This window comes from Haliaeetus albicilla, chromosome 16, assembly GCF_947461875.1.
Source record: "Haliaeetus albicilla chromosome 16, bHalAlb1.1, whole genome shotgun sequence".
Classification (NCBI taxonomy): Eukaryota; Metazoa; Chordata; class Aves; order Accipitriformes; family Accipitridae; genus Haliaeetus; species Haliaeetus albicilla.
In genome coordinates this window covers 7405382-7428877 of record NC_091498.1, presented here as the reverse complement: position 1 = coordinate 7428877, position 23496 = coordinate 7405382, and the positions used below count along the sequence as shown (strand labels likewise).

Below are 23496 nucleotides of genomic sequence, written 5' to 3'. Positions count from 1 at the left end.
GGATCCCTTGGCACAAGGATTCAAGCTGGTCTCAGCATCCACAGCCCTAAGCACAATAAGTTGGTGATAATTTCACATCTATGTTCCCACAGACATCTAGAAAGGAACGAGGTATTTATTTTAAGTTAAGGAATGTTTAAGCCAGCTAGATGGATTCACTTTGAACTGAAATTTGAACCATTCACAAGACTACACAGCCTCCCAATTCTCACCCAGCTCTGCTGTCCCACTCACTTTCACAGTGCTTTTGGCCATCTGGATTTCTTTCATTTCATCCACCACCTCCCAGCCATCAAATAAGGAAGAAAAATGTATTGACTTTTATTATTATTTATTAAAAATTAAATTTTGCAAATTACTGTCTAAAAAAGTCAATAGATTTAAATAAATATACAGATTTCAGGATGCTACATATGGTATGTGTGCAATAAGTCACTTAAAGAGGAGACATTATACACACAAGGAGATATACATAGTACTTTACAGCAGTAGTTTTATTTTAAATTACTAGGCTCACATTAAACCATGTGCAAAGTTTCCTCTGGAACAAATCCTTTCAGGATTTTTTTTTTTCAGAATGACTCAAACCTTCAGAAGGTCAAATATAGAAAAGATTCTCTGCAGCTTTGGGGACCAAATGATTAGTCTGCTGTTTCATTTACAATACAATCAATTGGTCTCATTTTTTCCCCCTCTAGGGCTTAAAGCATAATCAAGGGAGTATTTTGTATGTCCAATGGGACTACATTTGCAACAGCCACAGATTTTGGTCCACCACCAACTTCAAGCAGCCTTTTTAAATGCCTCATGTAATACTGGATTGGGCAGCAAGGGGGATCCAACAGTGGTTCCAGGAGAGCAATTGTTTGTCTGCACTAATCAGATGACAGCTGCAGCCACGATTTATAATAGAAGTTCATCTGCCCAGGCAAACAAAAGTGCATTTGTGATACAGCTCCAGAGCCTTCAGACTGTGTTTGCCTGCAAGATTGGTTTCTAGGTCCTGGGCTCAGTATTTTTTCCAAATTATTCCTTCCTTCCTCTGGGCCAGCAGCACCGTGCTGCTCCATAGCTGTGGAAGCTGCCATGATTCTGGCATGGGTTTAAATCCCAGCCTTTCTTCTAAAGCTATGCAGGCAGTGGTGTGCTCTCTTCTTACCAATCCTTTCCTCCACATCAATCCCACCTGCCTGCCCCCTGCCTAATGCATTCTCTATTCAGGTTACACTTCTCATAGTGACATGCTATCCATATACTGGTCATTTATTATACAGAGCCTGACTCAGAGACCTGATCTAAGCGAAGCAGCAAGCAAGCCTTTGTGTGCTATTTTCCCACCACCCATCTTCTCTGCCCCTAGCCTCTCCTTTCAGGCAGAGCTGAAAGAAAGCTGGGATATTAGGTTAAGAGCTGGAAGTACTCTACCCCACTAAGGGTATGTCCAAGGAGATGAGACAGATTCACAGCACTGAACTCATCCAGACTAGCAGCTCGGCTCTGCCTCGGACCCAGCGGGGCTCCCTCCCCCAGGCTACATGGAGCTGCATGCACGGGGCTCCTGCTGAAACACAGCTCCACTTCAGCCTCCCCACCCCTGCCACTGCTGTGCCTGATAGCAGGGGTCATGCTCAGATTTGATGCAAGCTCCAGTGTAAGCAAGCTATCCTCCACCTAAACAAGAGCCACTTAAGGATGGCTCTTCAGTGAATTTCTCAGCCAAAGAATGCCACTGACTACTCCGTTGGCTTTCCGGCTTCTAGATGATATATATTTTTTAATAAAAACTGGGAGCTGTTTTACCATGGGAGTCTCATTCATACGCACATCGCACTGTCTGCCAAGTAAGAGAAAAAAGTGCAAAGGTGGGCTCACGCTAGAGGCAGTTTATCCCCATCTACAGTGACCAGCCAAACCACCTCTGAATGGGGCCAAGCTGGAACCATGCTCAAACACGGCTCAAGGGCAGAGCAGACCAGGCAGTGACACGGGCTCAGTGCTGCCAGGTCCAGCACTGCATAGAGCTGTCTGGTTTGCGAGAGATTCAACTGCCCTGCGCGGGCTGACCCTCTGCCTAGGACTCCAGTGCAGAGTTAAGCTAGTACTCCTCCAGCAAGACCCTTGCCTGATCCAAAAAGGCACAATTCAGCTCCACGACACATCAATGACTGTATAGAGAGACAGTTTTCCCTTTACAACAGTCTCTGGAGTGCATGCAGTACTGGTTCACGCAACAGGAGCATGGAGACTTCCACTTCTTCCCCCTTCCACTCATGGCCTTTCCTTCAGCTCTAAGTACCCACAGCGGAGTTAGTGGCACCCACGGGACTCCAAATTCTTCTGGTGAACTTGGTATGCACCTGCTTCTTATCTCTTCTTCTTCTAGATGTTTTTCTCCCAAGGCAAAACTGTTGGCTATGCATTCCTCCGAGAACGGTGCTGATGTTTGCTGAACCGCAGACTGGAGACGGCAAGATCCCTGTAAACAGAAGAGACACAATATTCATTCTCCAGTCCATTTTCCTACTACTCAGCAACAGCCCATATTATGATATTTGTCTACCCCTCGCCAAGATTTATTGTGAGGCAGAAGACGGGGGAAGGAAGAAGGGGAATTTCTAGCTGCAGCTGTATTAAGCCACAGCGGAGATCCATCTAGCCCAATATCCTCTTTCCACCAGTGGCCGGTGGCAGAGGATTCAAGGAGTCCTGCAGCAGGGCATGACCCAAGTGATGCTTTCCCGGATCTGCCTTGCAGAAAGTGTTCCCATTGCATCTGATTTAACTGCCACCAGGAGACCAACCCTCCGTCAGTTTGCCAGCTCCCTTTAACTCATTTACACTTCTGGAGTCCGCGTTTTTTTTCCAGCAGGGAGTTCCGCAACTCACTGATGTGATGTGAGAAAAGCTGTCTCCTTTGGTCCAAAGTTGCTGCCCAATCAATCATTTTCCTACATGATGCTGTCCCTTCCCCCGCTTCTTGTACATTGCCCATTTGCCTGTCCCATATCAGAGGAATTTCCCAGTCCAATCAAGAATTACATTTTATGTAATATTCCTCCAGTTTTGGAAGGACACAAGCAACCCTGGTTCCCTCAGCTGTTAGCGTTCAATTCTACAGAAAGCAGAAATAGTCAAGTGTACTCATTTACAAGGAGACAAGAGGGAGAAGTCAGGTCAAATCCAAGTGGTAACTGCAGTCTGGGGTCACAACCGCAGATCTTAAAGTGCTTATGAGGGATGTTCAGAGTGGGTTTAAGTGGCATGCTCACCTGAGAGCTCTCAGCAGGCCATGATGGGAAGGCCTCATGCCAGCGGTCTGCGGAGATTTCACTGATGCTCCAGAGCTCACTGGGAGCTTCAGATTCTGGAGATACCTAATGAGCAAGAGGAGACGCATGAACGACTCACGTCCAACCATGCTGTGGTAAGTACCAGGGGGAGTGTTGCTCTAACATCACCAGTGACAGACTAAGACAGTTGAATGCATGTTTTTGAAGGGTTAATTGCAGCTATTTGAGAGCTATTCATAGCTCACTTTTACTGCTATCCTCTTCTGTCAGACCTCACTCTATTCACAGTCATATTTAATGATTGGGGATTTTAGCTATTGCCTTGCTATGAAATTAATGACAGATCTCTACAATGACTTTGCTCCCCACCTCCCCACAGTGTAAGCACTCCTCTATGCTGCTGGCTGAAGTGAGACAACTGAGAGCCCATGTGCACTATAAAAAGAGATGGCTACAGAAGATATTTGACTTCTGGGTCCCAGCTCACAGTGGTCCTAGTCTCCTGCAGCCTCTCCCACCTGAGCCATGCAAGAGACACTAGTGTCCCAAAGCTTCACACCCTCTGCTTGTTCCTCTCCCAGCATGCTGCCGGTTCCTCCCTTCCCACCAGCGCACCTAGCACTTCCTCAGCCTCCTGGCAGCAGGAGGGATGGAGGTAACATTGCTTCATATCAGCTAGTAAAGAGACTATTGTACAACAAAAACACCCTAGTGACACTTTGCCAGGGCCTCTTGGGAGGGTTATGAAAGCCACTAGACAAGTTCCAGCTGTTTGCAAAGAGCTGCACAGACATCCCCAGGGAGGCTGTAGAGTTACTGCAGCTCCTAAGCTTTGTCTGTCTGCTTGCATCCTTGCCGAGCAACCCCCGGGGACATCCCCAGGACCCCCTCGACTTACCCAGGCTCTGCTTGGCAGAAGGTGACACAGATGTTGTCCCTCCAGTGCGAGCATTCGCACCTGCTGAGCGATCTCTTGCGCCGCCTTGGCGGGCTTCCCAAGCCATAGGGAGCGGTGTGTCTGTTAAAAACAAAAGAAATCAGCTATGCAACTTTTTATTAGCCAACAGGTTTATAACAGTGTCCTGGGAGGCAGCCAAGCCAGTGCCAGGATAATAAAAGACTCATCTATAGACATAAGGTGAAAAGGTCACTGATATGTCTAAGCCTTTAAACTCCAGCTGCTCTCCCACCTACTGTTTTCCCCACCCTACCCCTCCCAGGGAGATTGCCAGTATGTGCTGGGTTGCCAGTGGAATTTTCTCTCCTTGCAGCAGCCCAGGCACCCGTGCAAGGGTCGCCGCATGGACTAGGCGAGCTGGCTGTTCACCTGGGTGGCAAAGCACACGAGGAGCGTGGCTGCCCCAGTTCACTAGCCCCACCAGCAGCAAGTGACCAGTTTTTCAAGCACAAAGATATCAGGGCTTTCCCTCCCCCCATGGGTTTTAACACACAGGACGTAGTACAAATGAAGATGTCTTGGGGCCATAACAGGTTCTTCTGATCACAGCATGCTTTCAGAGCTGTTAGCACATTCCCGCTCCATCTTTGATCACAATCTACTCTCCCAGAGGGTTTAGGACTGGCAGTGACTGCAACTATTCTCCGAGCAAGCAGTGAGTTGTAATTGCACGTTAGCAAGCATGATTATAACCACACCTGAGTACATGTGTTTTGCTACAGTGTGATGGCTATTGGTCTGAATCTGCTCGGAAAGCAGCTCTAGCATTCTTGAGGGCAGGACTTGGCAGCCACAGGACTTGAGTGCCAGCCCACCACTGTCTCATTAACAATACTGGCAGTCAGCAGTCAGGGTTGCAGTTCGCAAGCGGGTAGAGTAACTTTCTGACTTGCAGCTATAACATCTTGGTGTTGCTTTCGGCTCACAGAGGTACAAATCTCAGAAAAAGATGAACCCGTGAGGAAGCAGCGCCCTGTGCTTTCACCCCCTTCCCCTGTGGGTAATACTGAAACTCCTGAGCAGAAGCACAGCTTGGCCCCTTCTAGATGTTGGAAAGGACTGGACTTGCAATGCTCTCCAGAGCAGGTGCTACAAGAGCCTCACAGCACTGGGACCCCTTCTCACCTTCCTCTAACCTAACCCCATCCTCGATCAGAAAGTACAGTCACTTACTCAGCAACAGAACCACCCCCCGCAGAAAGCCACATTCACTCTCACCCAGGTGTGTTGACCCAGATGATATCCAGGTGACAGAAGTAAATGCATTCCTTATCCAGCCAGCTGTTGCAGGAACATCGCTTGGTCCTCGGGTGCGCGGCCAGGTGGGACTCCAGCGGAGGATGGCCCGTACCTGCAGCAGAAGGAGGAAGGGATGAGTTGGAGGCTCGGTGCAGAGCCCTGGAATGCCCGTCAGTATGTCACCTCTGCAATTACACCCCCGGTAAGGACGACAGTGGTTTCAATATGCAGGCAGTTTTGCAGGAGGTGCAGCCTTAGGGATGAGGCTGCGGGATCCTGAAGGACTTGCGCAACCCTGGCAGCAGCAGGGGCTACCCCCGAGAGCCAGGGCACCCTGCAATGCCCCCCCAGCCCGCAGCCAGCCTTCGGGCAGACCCCAGGTCACCCCCTTCAGCCCCACTCCCCCAGCCGAGGAGGCGCAGATGCGTCCCCCCGCCGGGGCAGGCACGCCCGGGGGGGGCACAGAGCCCCCCCCCGCCTCCAGCCCGAGGCTCACCATCTTCCAGGAGGGCGCAGAGGGCGAGCGCCAGCAGCACGGCGCCGGCGGGGGGGCTAGGCATGGCCGCAGGTCTCGCAGGCGTGGGGCTGGGACGGCCGGAGAGAGCTGGAGGCTTCGGGCTTTGGGGTTTTTTCTCCTTCCCGCCCCCCCCCCGGCTCTCCCGCTGCTCCTCCGTGCGCTGCTTTAGCCGGAGCCGCCGCGATGCCTGTGGAGCCGGCGGGCGCCTGGCAGGTGCTTTATAGCCCCGCCGCCGCCGCGTCACGGCCCCGCTCCGCCCCGCCGCGTGGAGCGGCCGCGGGGGGAAACAAGCGGGGAGCGGGCACGCGTGGGGGGGGTGGCGGCCCCCCGCGGGCAGACAGCCAGCCGGACGGACCGACCGACCTCCCCCCCGCGCCGCCCCGCCGCCCGCTGCCAGCCCCGCCGCTCCGCGGGCTGCGCGAAACACGCGTGGGCCCTTCCACCTCCCCGCGCAGCGAGGGGCAGGGGAGCGCGGAGTCGGGGTCGGGACGGGGCGGGGAGAAAGTTGCCGGGAGGTGGCGGAGAGGCGACGCGGCGTGGGGCGGCCGTGCGTGGGGCTACAGTGTGCGCGCTGCTCCGCGGGTGTGGGGTTGTGTGTGTTGTGTGTGTGTTCTATCCCCTGGCGGTCCCGAGTGGGGGCTGCGGCTGCTGCTGCCGCTGCCCCCCAGCCGGGGGGGTGGTTAGGGTTCGGGTTAGCCGGGGCCGGGGGTCGGAGCCTGCCGGCAGCAGGTGAAGGCAGGAGGTAGTTTGCAGCCGCCGCCGGCAGATGGAGCGGGAGGGGTGCAGGCAGCGCTTGCCGCCGTGGGAGCCCGCTGCCCGCCGGCCGCCCCACGCGTGGGGGTGGATGCCGCCCCCAGGCGCTTCCCCGCAGAGGCTCCCCCGGGCTGCTCCTCCGGGTCGTGGCAAAACCTGGGCGAGTGAAACCAGACGGTTTAGCAGGCTAACCTGGTCTGCAGGGGAAAGCTGATTTCCCCTGGGTGAACTAGGTAGAATTCAAGACAAGTTAAATGTCAAGTAAAAGTGTTACTCAGTTCAGGAAAATACAACTGTTGAATGAAAGTTCCCGCTTTGTCTGTCTTTTTTTTTTTTTTTTATGAAATCAATATAAAGTCTTTTGCTAGGTTCAGCAGTTAAAATTTCTTGCAAGAAAACTGTCCGACCACTCTCTGATTTTGCTTCAACATTAATGATGGCATACTCAACACTATCTGCACATTTTTAGGGTACAAAGAATATAGAAGTCACCTCTTGGCCTGCATGAGGAGACAAGCAAAGCAGCTTCATCTTGCCCATCGTGTGTGTCATGCAGAAGTAGGAAACTGTCCTCCAGAGAAGCGTTGCGTACTGACCACAACAGGGATGGGTAACAGCTTCCAGGCACCCCGTATCCCCTGGGGCCACCACTCCAGCTCAGAGAGGCAGCTCCTGGCTTCACAAATCTTGGGTAAATCTTGGGAGTGGAGTACGCCTAGGAGCCTGAGCAGGTTAGAAGAGCCAACAAAGAACTACCGCACTTGACTTTCTCACGATGTTTTTAAAGGCTTTGTAGGAAAGGGAGTGTATTTTTATTTGTTTACAATGAACAGTTTAGGGGTTTATTGCACTGTTGTCATGAACAGATGCAAGATGATGGCAATTACAGTGAATCAGTGTGAGGTCTCATGCAAAGTGTAACACGTGCATGGGGAATGGAAAGAGAAATAAGAAAAAGTGCAGTAAGCCAGTGTGGAAAACAGCTTTCATCTCAGCAATAGTTTCTGCTCACAGCATCTCATGGAAGCAAAACGGGTTATGATTGCATTCCTGCAAACAACGACAAGAGGCTTTAATGTTCACTCAGACCAAGCAGCAGTGTGAATCCCTCTCTGTATTCATGCAAGATGCATGCAGAAGATGTGTGCAGCGGAAAACCCACAGTGGGATCAAAAAGATATGCTATGGGGAAATTATTGCTCTGTTCACCAAACTCTGACTATGATGGCCCATGAGAGTGCAGGTACTGTCAAGAGCTCTGTTTACCGAGTGGGGATAAAGTGAGAGGGCACAGGAGGCCAGAGCAGATGAAAAATGTACATCTAGGAACAGAGCTAAAATTGCAGGGTCGAGGACATGTTAGGCAGAGAAAAGCAGGAACAGTGAAAATTTTATTCTAAAATAATAAGAAAACAAAGTTATAACTGATAAAATAAAGCTTCAGTGTGAGAGGCAAACAGGTAGAGGGAAGTTTTTAACCTCTGTACCAATGCAACAATCACTCTAAAGAAAACAGGGAAATACAATAGCAGCATTACCTGTTACAGCCCATATTCCAGCTGTGCCAAGTTTCAGAGTTATGTCAGAGCTCAGATACTGTGTGACATTCCAGATGCTAGTTCAATGATAAGCTAAATTCTCTTGGCTCCAGTTTCTGTGGTCCTCATTCTGGTCACTGCAGGGTGAAAGAAGATATCCTCGACGTGGGGAAGGTAACGCAGCAGTATTTACCCACACAGAGGAAAGGCTGGGTAATAAATGACATCATTTTGCTTAAAGAAGGGGCTCCTAGCAAAGGTACTACCAGTCATTTGCATGAAGTATAAGACAGAGCCACAGTAATATGGCTTCCCAGGATTCACTTACTGAAAGGGTCAGCAGAGAACTTTGTCACATGAAGACCCCCTCATGTCTCCAGGAAGGAAGAAGAGTCTCAAGTTAACCTGAGTTTTTGGAGATATGGTTCAAGCTATTTCCTTTACCAGACTCCCTTTGTGGCCATAGCTTTGTCACTTAGCTTATATTTTGAAGAAGTGCCTGAAGCTACATGTAACTGTCTGTAAAGATCTCTTACTGTGTTGCTAGAAGAAGACAAGTGCCCAGATATTTGCTAGGTAGCTGCCTTTAATGCCAGGTGCAAAAACATCTTTACAAACCCGACCTTTCATCCAAGATTTGTCACTTGTTTTCTTCATTTCTCATAAATCCCAAGAGATTTACACTGTCACAAAAAACAGAGCAAGTGTTGCACCCTTTTGTTCATATATGCCTACTGAATGGAGTTTGAACTAATTTTTTTCTCCAGGAAATACCCTACTGTGTTGGGCAGGCACAAACCTGACCAGCACACATGTGGATGTTTGGCACCAGTGTTTCAAAGATCTTAAAGGATGTGGGGCTATGGACAAAAGACTCTGTTTGTTGCAGGGATGTAGGAACCCTGCAGAGGAGAGGTGGGGTTGGGATTGCATTGACCAGAACTGCTTTGAACTGACCCTGCTCTGAGAGCTTTGTCCAGAGCTACAGAATTTCTGTGTGAAAAAGACCAATGACTTTTTAAAAAGTAATTTGCCTTTAGGCTTGCGAAGAAGAACGTCCAGACATAGAGTGAAACAGCTGTCTCAGCATCAACCATCCCCACAGAGTATCATTCTGGTGTCTAACTATAGTGGTTTCAAGAGTAGCTACTCATTTTAGGCTGAATGTTCAATCGCACTTTGTACTATGGGCTGGGGGGTTCAACTCGGCCTGGGAACGGTGGTTCTCCTTGACCTTCTAGATGCAGAGAAGCCGCACTGCTCCTGCAACTGTCCCTGTTCCCCTGATAAAGAGCAGGGGCTGCTGCTTCCCAGGGCCAATCCTCCTGGCATTATCACCACACCAAAATCACTAAGAAAAACAACAGGCTGGAGCAGAGGGACGGGTCCATGCTACACAAACACGGCTTCCAAAGAAGGAACAAAGGCATACACAGGGTCCTAAATGCCAAAGATGGGCTTTGCCTCCTGCAGTTATTTTTTCCCTTTTGTTTCTGACTGTAGGAATACATTGTTCACTTCATTGTGAAGAGTTCCAGGCAGACATGACGAAAGGGACAAAACAGCTCAAGAAAAGAGACGTCCCGTGCAGCATTCATGAAATGTGCTGTTTGGAAACAAGGAACGAGCAAACAGGAAAGTGCTTTAACCATTGAGAAGGCGGGATCCCAGCATGTTCTTGGCACCAGCAGGAACAATAGGGTGATGTCACGAGCCAGAATTCCCCACGGTGGATGGAAGCCCAGCAAATAATCATAATTCTTGTCCTGGGACATTAGCAAAATTTTTCCACAGTTGATCATCCCCCCACTGAGTCCCTGTTAGGAAGTATAGGAAAGAGACATTGTCAAATGAAGCTTCCTTTGGGAGATTCGTCGCCCCCCACCCCCAGATCAACACATCAGTTGTTATAAATCACTGCTTTCTGCTGACTACAAGGAATTTCAGTGGTGGTGCCGGGAGGCTGAGCACAAGGCTGCCTGAAGAATATATTTCACACAGTGAAGAATGGTACACACAAGGGTCTGGATGCTTGTAAGGGCAAAGGGGCAGAAGTCTCATTAGCTATCTAGGACTTGGAGCTGACACAGCATCAGTATGGAGCATTGTCCTTGCAGTTTCAAAGGTGCTGAGAATGGCAAGGAGCTTAGGAGACACAGTCTTGCACAAACAGTGGTGTTTGGAGGATTTCAACCAAGTTTAAGGCTACTAAATGACATGAGCAATACAAGGGCATCCTCAAGATCCCAGACTCTCTTTCTTATTTTGGCTTAAAGTCAGCTCTGTGGAGAGTGACCTGAAGTTCACTTGCAGCACCCAGACATTTTCTGAAGCAGCTCCTGAATTCCCCTTTGGCTCCTTTCTTTTGACAGGGACTAATCCCATGAGAGGACTGGGGTAGCCAGGCAATCCTCACAGTTTGTGATGGCTTTCAATCATTATTGGGCTATTACTGAAAATCAAGACTGCTTTCACTTCTCCAAGATTTGCTCTGCAAGACCCCAGTCAGCTTCTCTGCAGAGTACACCAACTCGGGGCTGTCACTTTTGTTTTGTTACATGAAGGTTGCTGTTAGTACGATGGGGAGGTGGGACTGCTTGGCCAAGCTGGACGTGGGATTACTCTTTCAACAGCAAAAAGGACTTCGAGGAGTCTAAGCCAGTCATGAAATGGCAGCCCTGATGAAAAGAAGCATTAAGACATGAGTGTTTGCATGGTTTACTGATAACAGATTTGTCCCTGTTCTATGTTTGTCTGTGGTTTGCATTATCAACGCCTGAATATACCATGAAGGATTGTTTACTCTGGTCCCTGTTTCCAGATCTTTGTGTATTTTCTCCATCCTAGGAGTTTCCAGAGAAACCCAGTGTCCCTCACAGACATGGGGAGAGGTAGCCTGGCCCCAGGCATTGGGACTGCCATCTGAAACTGCTAGAGCTGTCCTGCTGCCTCCATCTCCCCATATCACAGACACAAGGCTTCTCTCTTGCAGAGGCAGAAAACTCCCCAGGAAAGTGGTGAGAGAAGGTGGGGGTCAGACAGGAAGGTGAAGATCGTGCCCTGCAACCTGGGGCTCCTATCTCCATCCTTCCCAGTGAGGTGGGAAGGGGGCAGGCAGCAGCGGCTGGGCTGGCCTTTGCATAGATCACCTCTCACATCCAGGAGAGCCAGCCTGCTTGTAGCATCATGCAGAAGGTGTCTGTCCCCACAACAGCACTGACCCCTTGGCAGGATGCTGCCCTTTGCCGACCTTGCATGTGCCTTGAGCCAGCCTGTTACAACAAGGCTGATATTTGCCTGGCATCCTCGCTAGTGAACTGCAAGAATGAATTATCTCATACCATAGGCTTTGTTCTGTAGGGCATGGTAGCGCTTTCCTGCGTGCGAGTTTAAATTTACAGCAGCCGTGAGTGGCTACAAGACAGCAAAGGGGGAGGGCAAGCATTGAGTAGAATCATGCTCCCTTTCTGCAGTGCTTCTCCGCTTTGACTAGAGGTCTCAAAAGTCATTTGAACAGGGCAAGTTTGGTACCACCAGGGTTATGGCAATGATGGACTGTCTTGGGATGCCTGTCAGGCAGAAGGAGGCCTCTGCGATGCTGCAGTTCAGGAAGCTGCTAAGGAAAACTTAAGGGCAGTGAAAGGGAGGTGTGATTCTCAGGTCATTTTGAAGGGGGAAAAATGAGTTTAATGTCTCAGAGACCTTTGAAATGTACTGAGCTCTCTGTCTGTAGTCTAACGTGATGATCACTATGTTACACAAGTGTAATAAATTTTATAGCAAAGTAACTAGTCCTTCAGTAAAATAAAAGAGTGGGGGGAGGCAAGATTTGCCTCTAGGACATCAGTTGGAATTAAGTCCAGGAAGGCACTAGATAAACTGGGGATATTGTGAATATATGGATGTATGATCAGCTTTGGAAGGGACATTCAACTTCATGCATCAGGGCTCTCCTATTACATTAGACCTGGATGAGACCTACAGCAGGAGCAGGCCATACCTTATCCCTTATGGCAAGACTTGTCCACCTTCCTCTTCAGCATCTTCTACTGGTTACTGACACAGACGACAGACCTGATCTAGTCTGGTTTTACAGTTGTTATTTTAAAGTCATAATAAATGTGCTCCTCATGACACCCTTCCATACTGCTGTGGGAGCTCTTGCAGACAGATGCACCGGTAAAAACTTGCAAATCTCACACACCAAGAAATTTGCTGAATATTTTCAGCACAAGCTATTTCTTCTTTCAGAAATGTAAGGACTCCAAAGGCTGTGAACTTACCCTATTCCTTCCTTACTACCTGGGAAGCAAAGCATGTTAACCCTTTTTCTGTGAATGGAAAAGTTGCATCAAAGAGAAACATTTGCAGGCAAGAAAGTTTTTTTATAGAGTTAAACTGAATGACAATTACAGCTCTGTCCTGTGTGCCTCTCTGATTACATACTTTCTGTGCCCAAAGGGCAAGAAAAGAAAAGTGCAGTGTGTGTTTAGACAGCCCCATGGAGACATTCCTTGTACGTTGGGTGTTCATTGGAACACTTTAATATGGATGTCTGTGTTTACTCCACCCTGATGGTTGAACTCCTTCAGATTTCCAGAATGATGAGTGACCTGGAATTTATAATTACAATAGGTGTAATGCAATTAATCACCACCTCGGAGCTGTCTTCTATCGCTAACTGCCTTATGATACCTATCCTTTGCAGCAAGTGCATGAGAACAGCTTGTGTAACATAACTATTTCCAGCTGAGACAAGTTCAGTGGGGTTCCTACCACCCGGATAGGTGCAAATACCCTTTTCTGCAACAGCTGCTTTCTGCAAATGCCAAGGTGTTCCAGGCTGCAGACACAGCAATATTCAGTATCCAGTTGAGATACCAACAGATGACACATATGCTTGAAGTCCCCTTTAAGCAACTAGTTTTTATTTGGCCAGCAGCTTATATCCATTCCAGATCTCTCTTTTTAGGTTATTCTTTTGGGGAGATATGGGGTGTAAGTATTCAGGTAAGTAAGCTGCAAAGATTGGTTAGAGACAGAAATTCATACAGAGAATAAGGCAGAAGTTAAATATAGTTTGAAGAAAACCAAGGAAAACAAAGAAAATGCAAGCATATGCCCTTTAAACCTCAGCACTTGTACATGTGGTTAATTATTAATTATTGATATGGTTTATTGATGTATCGATGTATTGATTTGTGCCACCTAGAGGACAGATCCCATTGTTCTGAACAATGTACAACTCCATGACAGTATCTGAAGGGTTTACAAAGGTTTTCCAATGAGCAGTGCAGATGCTGGAACACTGAAAAATTTGAACACTGAGAATATCTCAGTTTTCCCCCCAAATTATGGGTAGAGTAAGAAATGAAGTCCAGAGCTTTTGAATCGGACAGTTTGTTACATTCAGTAAAATTATTTCAGCTCTCAGCTCGCAATTTGTTGCAAAATGATTGAAGTGATTTCATTTTCTTTACTCGGGGAGTCAATATTGTAATGGAAAAAAAATTCTGTCAAAATGCAACATTTTAATCAGACCTGCAACTTTCAAAAACATCTTGTTTTTAAAAGAAATCAGAATACTTGATTTGAAAAAAAAAAAAAAAACACCACACATTTCCAGCAAACTAAGAAGGTAATAATTTCCATCCAGCTCTATTTGCAATTTTGGTAGGAGATGAGAGACTCCAGTCTGCAGAAGCACATCATTTAGGGAAGGAAACAACGAAAGTTTTACAAGAAAGTTTAATTAAAGTAGGAGTAATTAGGTGCTGAGGAATCACAACACAAACTTGGCAAGGGATCAGTCTATGCTAGCAGTGTCTTTTTGCTGTATGTCTCTGCCCTTGGACAGATGTAACCATAATTTCAGTTACTGGTTAACCAGCTTGCCATGAAACTTCATTCTTACAGGCTGGTTTATGCTGTAACTATTGGTATCTGACTGCAAGTCCAGAGGGATCAGAGCTAAGGGTAGCAACCAGATTTTCTGCTTCACTAGAAATTCTGCAATTTTCTATTCCAACATAAAATGATGTAAACCAATTAGGAATTTCATATTAAAAAAAAAATCTCATAAGCAATATTATCTCAGGTCACAGAGGTGTATTATTCTGAGCAAACAGTTGCAATTGTTTGGTTTCCTAAACAGAATTTTAGTATATTAAGGCAAAGGTTTCACTTTGAAAAGTAAATTTAAACAGAATAGCAAAATAATCCATTCCAAAACTGTAGACATGAGATACTGCAAATTCATAACAATGCTTAATTTTGTTGGCTTTGCTGTTAATGCGTTGGTTTCAGTACAATCAGTGTATTTGTAAAGGATGTTTAACAATATTAGCTGTGTTTGTAAATCCCCCAAAGTAGCTGCATTTCTAATATTAACTTTGTCTCAATTTCCCAATATAAAAATGGTGGAGAAGAGAAAGAAGGAAATCTTGTCCTTTTTCTTGCCACTGGTTGTTTTGTCTATTTATTCTAGAAACTCCTTGGCTGTCTGTGATGGTTCTGAGCTCTCTGACCCCAGCTCAGAGACCAGGTCTCCAACAGCAGCTGCCGAGCAGGGAGCACAGTGTTGCCGTTGAGTGGTTTTGCTCTGAAGGCCGCACATTAGTTATGTCTGACATCTCTTGGATGCCACAAACCATCTCCTTTGTTACTGGAGATAATAGAAAGTCTAGGAGAAAACAAGGCAGATGAGTAGCAGAGGAGGTGAGAGAACTCAGCTCCCCTGGAGCTGTTACTATTTATACTTGAGGGATTCCTCAAAATAGCCTTTGCTGTGTTTACGGGATGGTTTTCTCTGGCATGAATCACGCAGAGATGCACATTCCTCCTGCTCAGCATTGTCCACAGGTCATGGGGTCTCAGCAGCTGATGGAGGAGCTCAGCCCTGGGGGGAGGCTGGGGAAGAGAGGATTTCAGGGTCCCATGAGGAAGGAGAGCCAAAAACGTCCTTAGCCACTTCCAGGCAAATTTCTCTCTTTGACCACTGAGACTACATCATGCTGTCAGTTGCGAGTAAGTCCAAACCTGCCACCCACCTTGATTCATCTGCTGTCCGCTTATGGCTCAGCTAATACCATGTGCTGAAGCTCCTCTGATGGGGAAAGATCAGCCCCAAACATAGACACCAGTTCTCATCAATGCGGTCTGCAGTGATAAGCTAAGGGATGGCTGAGCAGGCTAGTCTCAGCCCAACCAGAAGGCCTAGGGGTGCTTTTCACATCTGATCAGGATGGATACTTAGAACCTGAATGCAGCTTAGAGTGCTGGATGCAGGGAAGAGCCTGGTTAAATCCCATCTTCACCTCCAAATAGGGACGTAGCCTGAGGAGGTGTCAGGAAATTCAGCGGTCCTTGGGGTGGCACTGCCTCATTTTTTCAGGCTCTTACTAAGGAAAGGTCTGGATACTTTCACTGAAAACCAAATAACAAGACAGTAGACTGGCCTGAGCCATATCTCCACCTAGCTCTTCCATAATCCCCAGTAACCTCTGTTGAGCTCTCCTCCACTTGGCCATGGCTGCAGTCCTCCATGCTCCCTCTGCAGCTTCCTACCACACCAGGGACTCAGCAAGCCCCATCCCTCCACCACTCCTCCTTCTTTCCTTTCCTTTCCCCTTTCCTTTCCTTTCCTTTCCTTTCCTTTCCTTTCCTTTCCTTTCCTTTCCTTTCCTTTCCTTTCCTTTCCTTTCCTTTCCTTTCCTTTCCTTTCCTTTCCTTTCCTTTCCTTTCCCCTCTCAGAGAAGCATCCTGCCTCCTGCATGGCCCCAAGTCAATCCCTGTCACCATTTTCTCCAGTGGGCTCAGATTTAGCTTGGCTCAGCCATAAGTCAGATGTGCTTCTCACAGCCCTCCCACATACCCAAATTTCCACGCCCCTTCATTTTCCTCTCTGCAATAATCCTCATCTGTCTGCCACAGAAGTTGTTAAGCTTGCTAAATTGATGACTATGAAGTACTACAAATCCACTACATTGGAAAACTGAGTTCAGTCCCATTTTTCTGCTGCAAGCTTCCTCCAGGGCCCTGGGAAATGCCAAAACAAAGATTTTAAAATTTTAGGCATTCTGCCAGCATGGCAAGATGAAGGTGCTTTAGAAACATGAATTTTCAAAGTTGCTTTTGTCTCAGATGGTAAATCCACAAAGTGCTGCCATGCATAAGGGGGAGTCAGGACTCAGAGAAGACCAAGTTTGAACAGAGGGCTGCCTACATTAGTGGGAAATACAAAGAAGGGAGTTAGTTAGGCAACCAGGAGGAGAATTAACTATGAACATTTCCCAGAAGATCAATACGAGAACAGGTCCAGTGTTTCCTGCGATAAATGAGGTCCTGGAAGAAAAAGGTCTCTCCCTCCCTTCTCACTCTATCCAGTAGCCCACTTACTTACTTCCAAGCTTCTACTTTAGACAGTATTTAATTAGTTGTACAAAATATAAGGAAAGATGTGAAAATTCCATCCCAGATAACCTCACTGTCTCCTACCAAGAGGGCTCTGTGTTTAATAACCGCAGCATAAAGCAGGTAAAGTTATTCACACTTGGCCTCTCCCACAGCCCAGGAAAGTGCTGTAACCACTGGGCTTTGAGTCTACTAGTACACACACATGTCTGAGGGCTCGTCTCTGCTGTCTTTTGTGTGGGTTTGGCAAGCTCTGCACATGCCTAATGGATCAGGTCTTGCCAAAAAAACAGAAAGTGGGGAACGCCTAGTTTAAGCGTCTCTCCAGGGCTTGTGCACAAGCAGCTCACCATGTCCAAAGAGCTAAATCCAGAGGGGATTAAGTGCTCAAGCCTAGCATGTAGGCATCCTTGAGAAACCTAAAACCTGAGCTGCCGCCTAACACTGTAGGTGCTTTAGGTTCCTAGGTGCTGACGTTCCTCCAAAGGAGTGCACACAAAACTGTCTACACCCCAGGCCTTTTGACACTCATATTTCTGCTGCTGCATGGCAGACATCCTACACGAGGTACGTGCACATCCCCATGGCATAAACATTCTCCACTGCACTCAGACTGTTCTCCTCTTTCCTAAAACAACAGACTTGTCCCTGTTGTTTTATGACATTTTGGAAAGGAATTCAGCAGTACATTGAAGGACACATAACAGAGCAGGGACAAACACTGATAACATTGGCAAAGTGGCAAACAGAGTGGGTGTTTGATAGCTCCCCAAATACAGACTTCCACCCTCTGCTTAACGATAGGAAAAGTGTAGACAGGATATCCCTGCAGGGTGTCTCTTCAGGAGAGTTGTTGGCAAAACGTGTGTTTCTCTATACATGGTGAGCAAAGGTGCTTTGAGCCAGAAGGATTTTTTATTGTGTAAGAGAACAAAACAAGAAAGAACAAAAGTGGTTTTCATGAAAGAAGCATGTGAGTGTGTGTGCGTGTGCTCCCTCTGTAATAATCTGCAATGAAGTGAACGTAAATTGGCTGCCTGTGTCTCTAAATTGAAATCTAACATCACTGTAGACATTAACAGTCGTAACACATACAGAGCTCCATACACGATAGCACACATTTGCTTCCAAATCCTTGAAGAAATTCTTTAGCTGAAAGAGTAGAAGGCTAGTGTTTGTAGGTGTAATGCAAGGTTGGTTGTGGAGGACAAACTTGTCCCCACAGGGTTAGAGACAGTAAGGAGAAATCAGTCTGAGAAAACAGAAGCAGATGCTTAGGATGAAGTTGGTGTTTGTAGAAGGCCATGCATGGTTGGACTGCAAATTGAGGGTAGTTGGGTGTTACCACTCCTTAGAGTTGATTTCTGGAGGAAAGATAGGCACAGCTTCCCCTTTTCAGTCCCACCAGAGGGTGAGAGTGTCAAAATTAAAAGCCAAGGCCTTCCACTGGAATGGCATGTGCAGGACACCTGTTCCTGGGGTCAGCTAGAGCTTTATTGTCTGTGAAAGGAAAGGGAAAAATTGGGTACAGAGAAGAGTGATGTGTATTATTACTAATTGTTCTTCAAAATCCAAGACTTTTTCAAGAGCCTACATCAAAGAGGGCCCAAGAGTCTGGACAAGGTGACTCTATCGAAAAGACTATTCACAGCATCAAAATGACTGAAGAGTCTGGCTGACATTGGTTTGAGCGTCCAGTGGTGGGTAACTAGATGGACTTGCCTTTAGAGGGGGTCTGCCATTGCACTCCAAACCCATGTTCCTCTAAAGTACTGGACACCCAGGAATCAAAACATTTGAAGTTGTCTGTTGCCTTTGAAGGTCTGTCCATTGTGCAAAGTTAGTTTCAGAAAAGTCTTTCCAAACTCAGTTTTGATCTGACTTGGTATGGAAAGCACAGAAGGTCAACTCTTCCTTTTACTGATAGCCCTGCAATTTCCAGCACAGCTCTGAGTGCTCTCACTGTACTCTTAGCAGGACCTAATGCTGTTGCCCATGCATAGCAAGAGGGAAAGGAGTCCATCAGGAACAGATTTTGAACCTACTGTTAGCATTTGCCCTGATAAGTTATGAGCTGAGAGGGGCTGTTAAATGCTTTGGAGGCTCAGCTCTGGCTCAGTCATCCTCTACCCTGCTTTTGCAGTTGTTCAAATCACCATGTTTTTAGGCTCAAACCTTTGTAATTCAGTGCCAGCAAGACAGGATGCTTTGCACAGCTAATTGCACGCAGCAGCAGATGCCTCATTGTGCTATGGTTGTCTGGACATGATATAGCAAAGCCTTGGTCTAGCTATGTCAGAGGGATAAGCAGAAATACTAGGAGGATGATCTGCCCTAGGTTAATGGCATAATGAGAGAGGTGTGAAAATTATGAGTTGTGGCAGCCCTGGGAGGCATCTTATTTATCTACGTGGTGACAGATGCCACCTAAGGAAGGGGTATATATGCTACAGACGGATGATGTAACACAAATCTTAGTTAACATTAGGCACTTTTAACAATAACTATTCAGATGACAGTTCATGGAGAGCACACATTCCTGCAGGCAGAGAAGCTGCAACCAGGAGCATACCCCACCCAGCTCTGCAAAGCAACCCTAAGGCACAAACCTACACAGGCACAAGGGCTTGCCTGAGAAGGGCTGGGTGCAACATGCATGGCAAAGAAGGCAAGATGTTCTAGGGGATCTTAAATGTGTTCCCCCACACCAAATCAAGGGATCAAGGGTTGAGAATGACTCTGTTCCTGAGATCATTTGTCATGACTTCTGCAGCCGTGGAGGTGTTACTCTGTTATGTCCTGTGTCACCATGGTTTTAGGCCACTGTCTTCTGGATCTAATCATCAACATCAGGTGTAACTAGGAGCACTTCAGCTTCTCTAACCTGCTACCCTGTGCAAGCAGAACAAGAGCTCAGGCTGAGGTACAGCACTGTTTGTGGGATACTGGCTTACCTCTGAAACGCATCAGCACCAGCTGTAAGAGTATCATTGCAAATCGTATGAAAATCTTCCTTAAAATCCTGGGCTGTGGATTCATGTGGTGCTGTGAGAATGTCAGTTTACATGATTTGAAAGGAGGTCTCTTAGTCTGTGTGGCTCTAAGGTAAAACTGGAAAACATAAACCTAACTCAGAAAAAACTAATTATGTGGAGGATCTTCCTCGATAATTTTAGAGAAGACGCTGGGAATGCAGGCTGGAGATGATGACCTGACTTTCTTCTGGAGGACCACCTGTGGCTGCTGCAGTGACACTACCTAGGAATCACCACTACAGAACCTCTATATATTACAAAGCAGGGGTGGTTTGTGACCTGTTAGACGTGAATATCTCCCCACTGCCGTGCTGCTGTAATACATGCTGCCTGCCTTAACCTTGGCTTGAATCGGGCAGTCATGCCACATACCTTGAGCAGCCAACTGCACGGTAGCACCGTTCCAATGTGATGCTTTGCAACACGTAGGGTGAAAAGGGACGTCAGATGCTTTCATGGCACCACGTTCCTTAACTGTCAAGAAGCAAATACCTCCATGTGGTCAATCCAAAAATCCTGGATTTTAATCCACTGAGATGCCAGCTTAGTTTGGCCTTGACATAAGTGCTGAGAGAGGATAAAAGCTTCTGGGAGGACAGGTCAGATGGGAGGATTATCTCCACTGTTTTGGGAAAGGCTCTGACTTTACAAACATTCACTCACAGAAATGAACAAAAACATCTTTTGCGGTAAGTGCTGCCTGCACTGAGCCTTCTCCCCAGCTCGCTGATATGCAAATCTCACCACACGCAGCTGGGCTGGAGCTTTGCAGTTGGCAACCTTTCTGTACCAATTTTGGTAATAGCTTTCTACGTGACTTGGGTATGACTAAGCAGAAAGGAATTAGTGGGGACTCTTTGTTCTTGAAGCTCAGCCGAAATATGAACGTGCTGGCCTGACAAAAGCCGGCTCTTTGCATAAAGAAAATAAAGAGGTCTGGAAGGTTAATGAGTGACATAATCAGCTCTCTGGGAAATAAGCATAGGCAAGGAATGAAAACAATGTGCAACTGAGATAATTGATTACCCACAGTGTTGCACTCACCTGTGGCAGCATGGATTCCCCAGCACACTGACTGAACGCTGCTCACGGGAGCCTGGCGATGAGGCAAAGCCTGCAAAGGGCTCAGCTGGGATCCTCAGCACCTCTGTCATGTTCAGAGGAGGAAGACTGGCTCTGAAGGTGGGCTTTTGCAAACAGGCTGTTGAGGTGCAAAGTCTGTAGGTAGGTGAGGTGTGCAGGAGGAGCAGGGAATGCTGTACCCTTTTCCCACCCTAGTTTTAAACCAGGTTGTAGTCTGCTGTTAGGGATAGAAGAAACGTGAATTCCCTGTCTGGTCACCAAGTGCTTAAGCGAGTCTTTAAAGCTCTGAGTTTCTTCCTAAAGCTGGAAAGCAGCTTTTCACAAAGTCATGTCCAAAAGCAGCCCTTGTTCTATATTTGAAATAAACAGTATCTGCCTAATTTCAGGGCAGAGCTGTGCCTTTGGGAAGAGGAATTTCCCTGTAGGCTTCCTGCACCCTTATGGTCAGTAAGCAGCAAGAGTTGAGACACACTTTTCATTTCCCCAATGGCTGTCTCTAAGCAGTCTCCATCCCCTCAGCTCCATGGTGGGAGCCGAGCACCTAAATGTTTGAGGTTACAACACTCAGCAGTCACAGAGCCTAAATACTATCATTGACCTGCCTATGCCGGAGCCTGGAATACCCCTGTGGGATGACAGGGAGGTAGAAGGAAGATGTCCTGGCACCACTGTGTGCTGTGGGATGCCGGGTTATAGCACGGAGCTGTCAAACAAAGCATGGAAATGAACTTGCAGCTGACTTTGGTTAACTAGTTATATCTGCGTCATCTGACATAATGTTGCTTTTGATGACCAGATGAATGAATGATACATGAGCAGAGCTTCCATCTAGCTGCTAAGCGAGGATGTGAAATCCTGTGTATCACTCCCGAGAAGTCTGCTGAACACAGGAAAATAGGCTGGTCTGGGCGGTGACCTCCCTGGCCAGGTCCTTACGACTGCTTGCTTCAGTCAGGCCACCGTGTAGCCTTCACATGGGGCCTCCCATCCCAGGCTGTGGAGACTGTCAAAGATCAAGACGTCTGTGGAAATTATTTTAGCCTAAATACTTCAAACAGAAATGAATGTACTGTCAGGAACAATACCTACTCAAAGGCCAGGACGATCTCAGTGGATTGCAGAAGACACGGGCCTGTGACTGCATGAAGGATTTGCCTCCACTGCCGTGCAATGGGCAGCACACAAGGACATGAAGAGTCATGTCCCTACAGCAATGAGTGCCCGGGAGGCTGGAAGGCAGGACACTATTGTTATCACCCTTACTTAAAGGTTTTGTTTGCTGTTCTCACAAAGAATGAGTAACAGATCAGGCTTGTTTCCTAAAAGGGTATTAATCACTTATGCCTGTTGCCCCACAGTCTGTTCTCTGCAGTCCCTGTAAAATGAGCTTCCAGGTCTGGGAATGTACATATCTGGGTTTTATTCACAGTTATCTCTACTGACATCAGTAAAGATTGCCCAGGAAATCAGAGCACTGAGATTCACCTCTCTCATCTGCCACAGCACCACTGAAGAGTGGCTCAGCTCCCCAGCTTCAAAGAGCGGATGGTAGCACTGCTCTTTCCCACAGAGCACAAGGGAGAGTGGTGAGGAAGTCAAATGGAAATGTAACCAGAACAGGGATGGGCATTGATTTGCCTTTATGTCCTCATGGGGTTTGTATCTGTTGTCTACACTGATCTTTGATAATTAATTGTTGTGACCAGTCTCAGTGTCAACAGGAACATTAGGATGCTCACTTGCCCCTGGAAGCCATCTGTGAATCCACTTCCATTTGCACAGCCTGGAATAGGTAAAACCACCCTCCTCCCAGTGCATTTTCTCATATATGGGTGCCAGTGAACATTTCTACCTCTTGTATTGGCTTCAGCTTAGTAGATGGCTCATTTATGTGAAAATGTGTGCAAGAGTCTTACTCAGGGTCCTGGGAGGTGAGGATCTGGAGCACAAAAGCAATACAACCAGCAATAAACTTTTTCTGATCATGCACAGCAAAAGTTTAAGGGGGGGGGGGGGGGTGTGGAATGGTGATCTCCATTCCCATTTATTGGTGTTGGAGGGGACCATTTTAATCATCACTGTCCAGCTTTAGCCTTTCACAGAGTGGCAAATCTCAGCCTGATTCCTATTCTCATTCAGCACCTTTTCCCTATGAATGTGGATAACGCCATGTGCAGAAAACACCTTTGCTGTTTGCCTTTGCTGTGCCTGTTCTACCTTGGTAAGCCAGTTTCCAGGCCCTGAATTCCTGTGCTTTCCCATGCTTTCAGTCCAGCAGCAGCCACCATTATTAATGCATCAAAATGTGAAGGTCAGTTAGATTGGGCATTATCCCCTTTAGCATGATCCTTTACTACATCTGGTGAGTTTCTGTGTAGGAGTCTATGTCCCTCTGAAAGGCTTTCCTCTGAGTAACAGATCAGGCTTGTTTCCTAAAAGGGTATTAATCACTTATGCCTCTGAAGCTGTCCTCTGCACACCACTGAAGAAAAGGCTGACTAGTTTGGACATAGACCTCTGATTTTCAAAAATACATGCTCAGGTGGGTGAATCTTGCACCTGAGGCTGGGAAGGAGAGCATTTCTGGGCTTGTGCTCTTGCCATGGCACAAGCGGGCTTTCTAGACATGTCAGATTTCCTCCTTCCAACAATCACCTCAAGGTGAAAGCCA

General features: G+C 47.3%; 1 protein-coding gene across 1 annotated transcript; it reads right to left on the bottom strand.

Annotated features, from left to right (window-relative positions):
- Positions 1–314: 314 nt before the first annotated feature.
- EDN2 (endothelin 2) lies at positions 315–6179 on the bottom strand. Its single transcript, XM_069803402.1, has 5 exons — positions 5984–6179; positions 5467–5599; positions 4189–4308; positions 3270–3374; positions 315–2476 (listed from the first exon to the last, which is right to left on the bottom strand). Exons 1-5 carry the CDS (start codon positions 6045–6047, stop codon positions 2413–2415), a joined length of 486 nt encoding a protein of 161 aa, XP_069659503.1. The 5' UTR covers positions 6048–6179; the 3' UTR covers positions 315–2412.
- Between the last annotated feature and the right edge of the window lie 17317 nt (positions 6180–23496).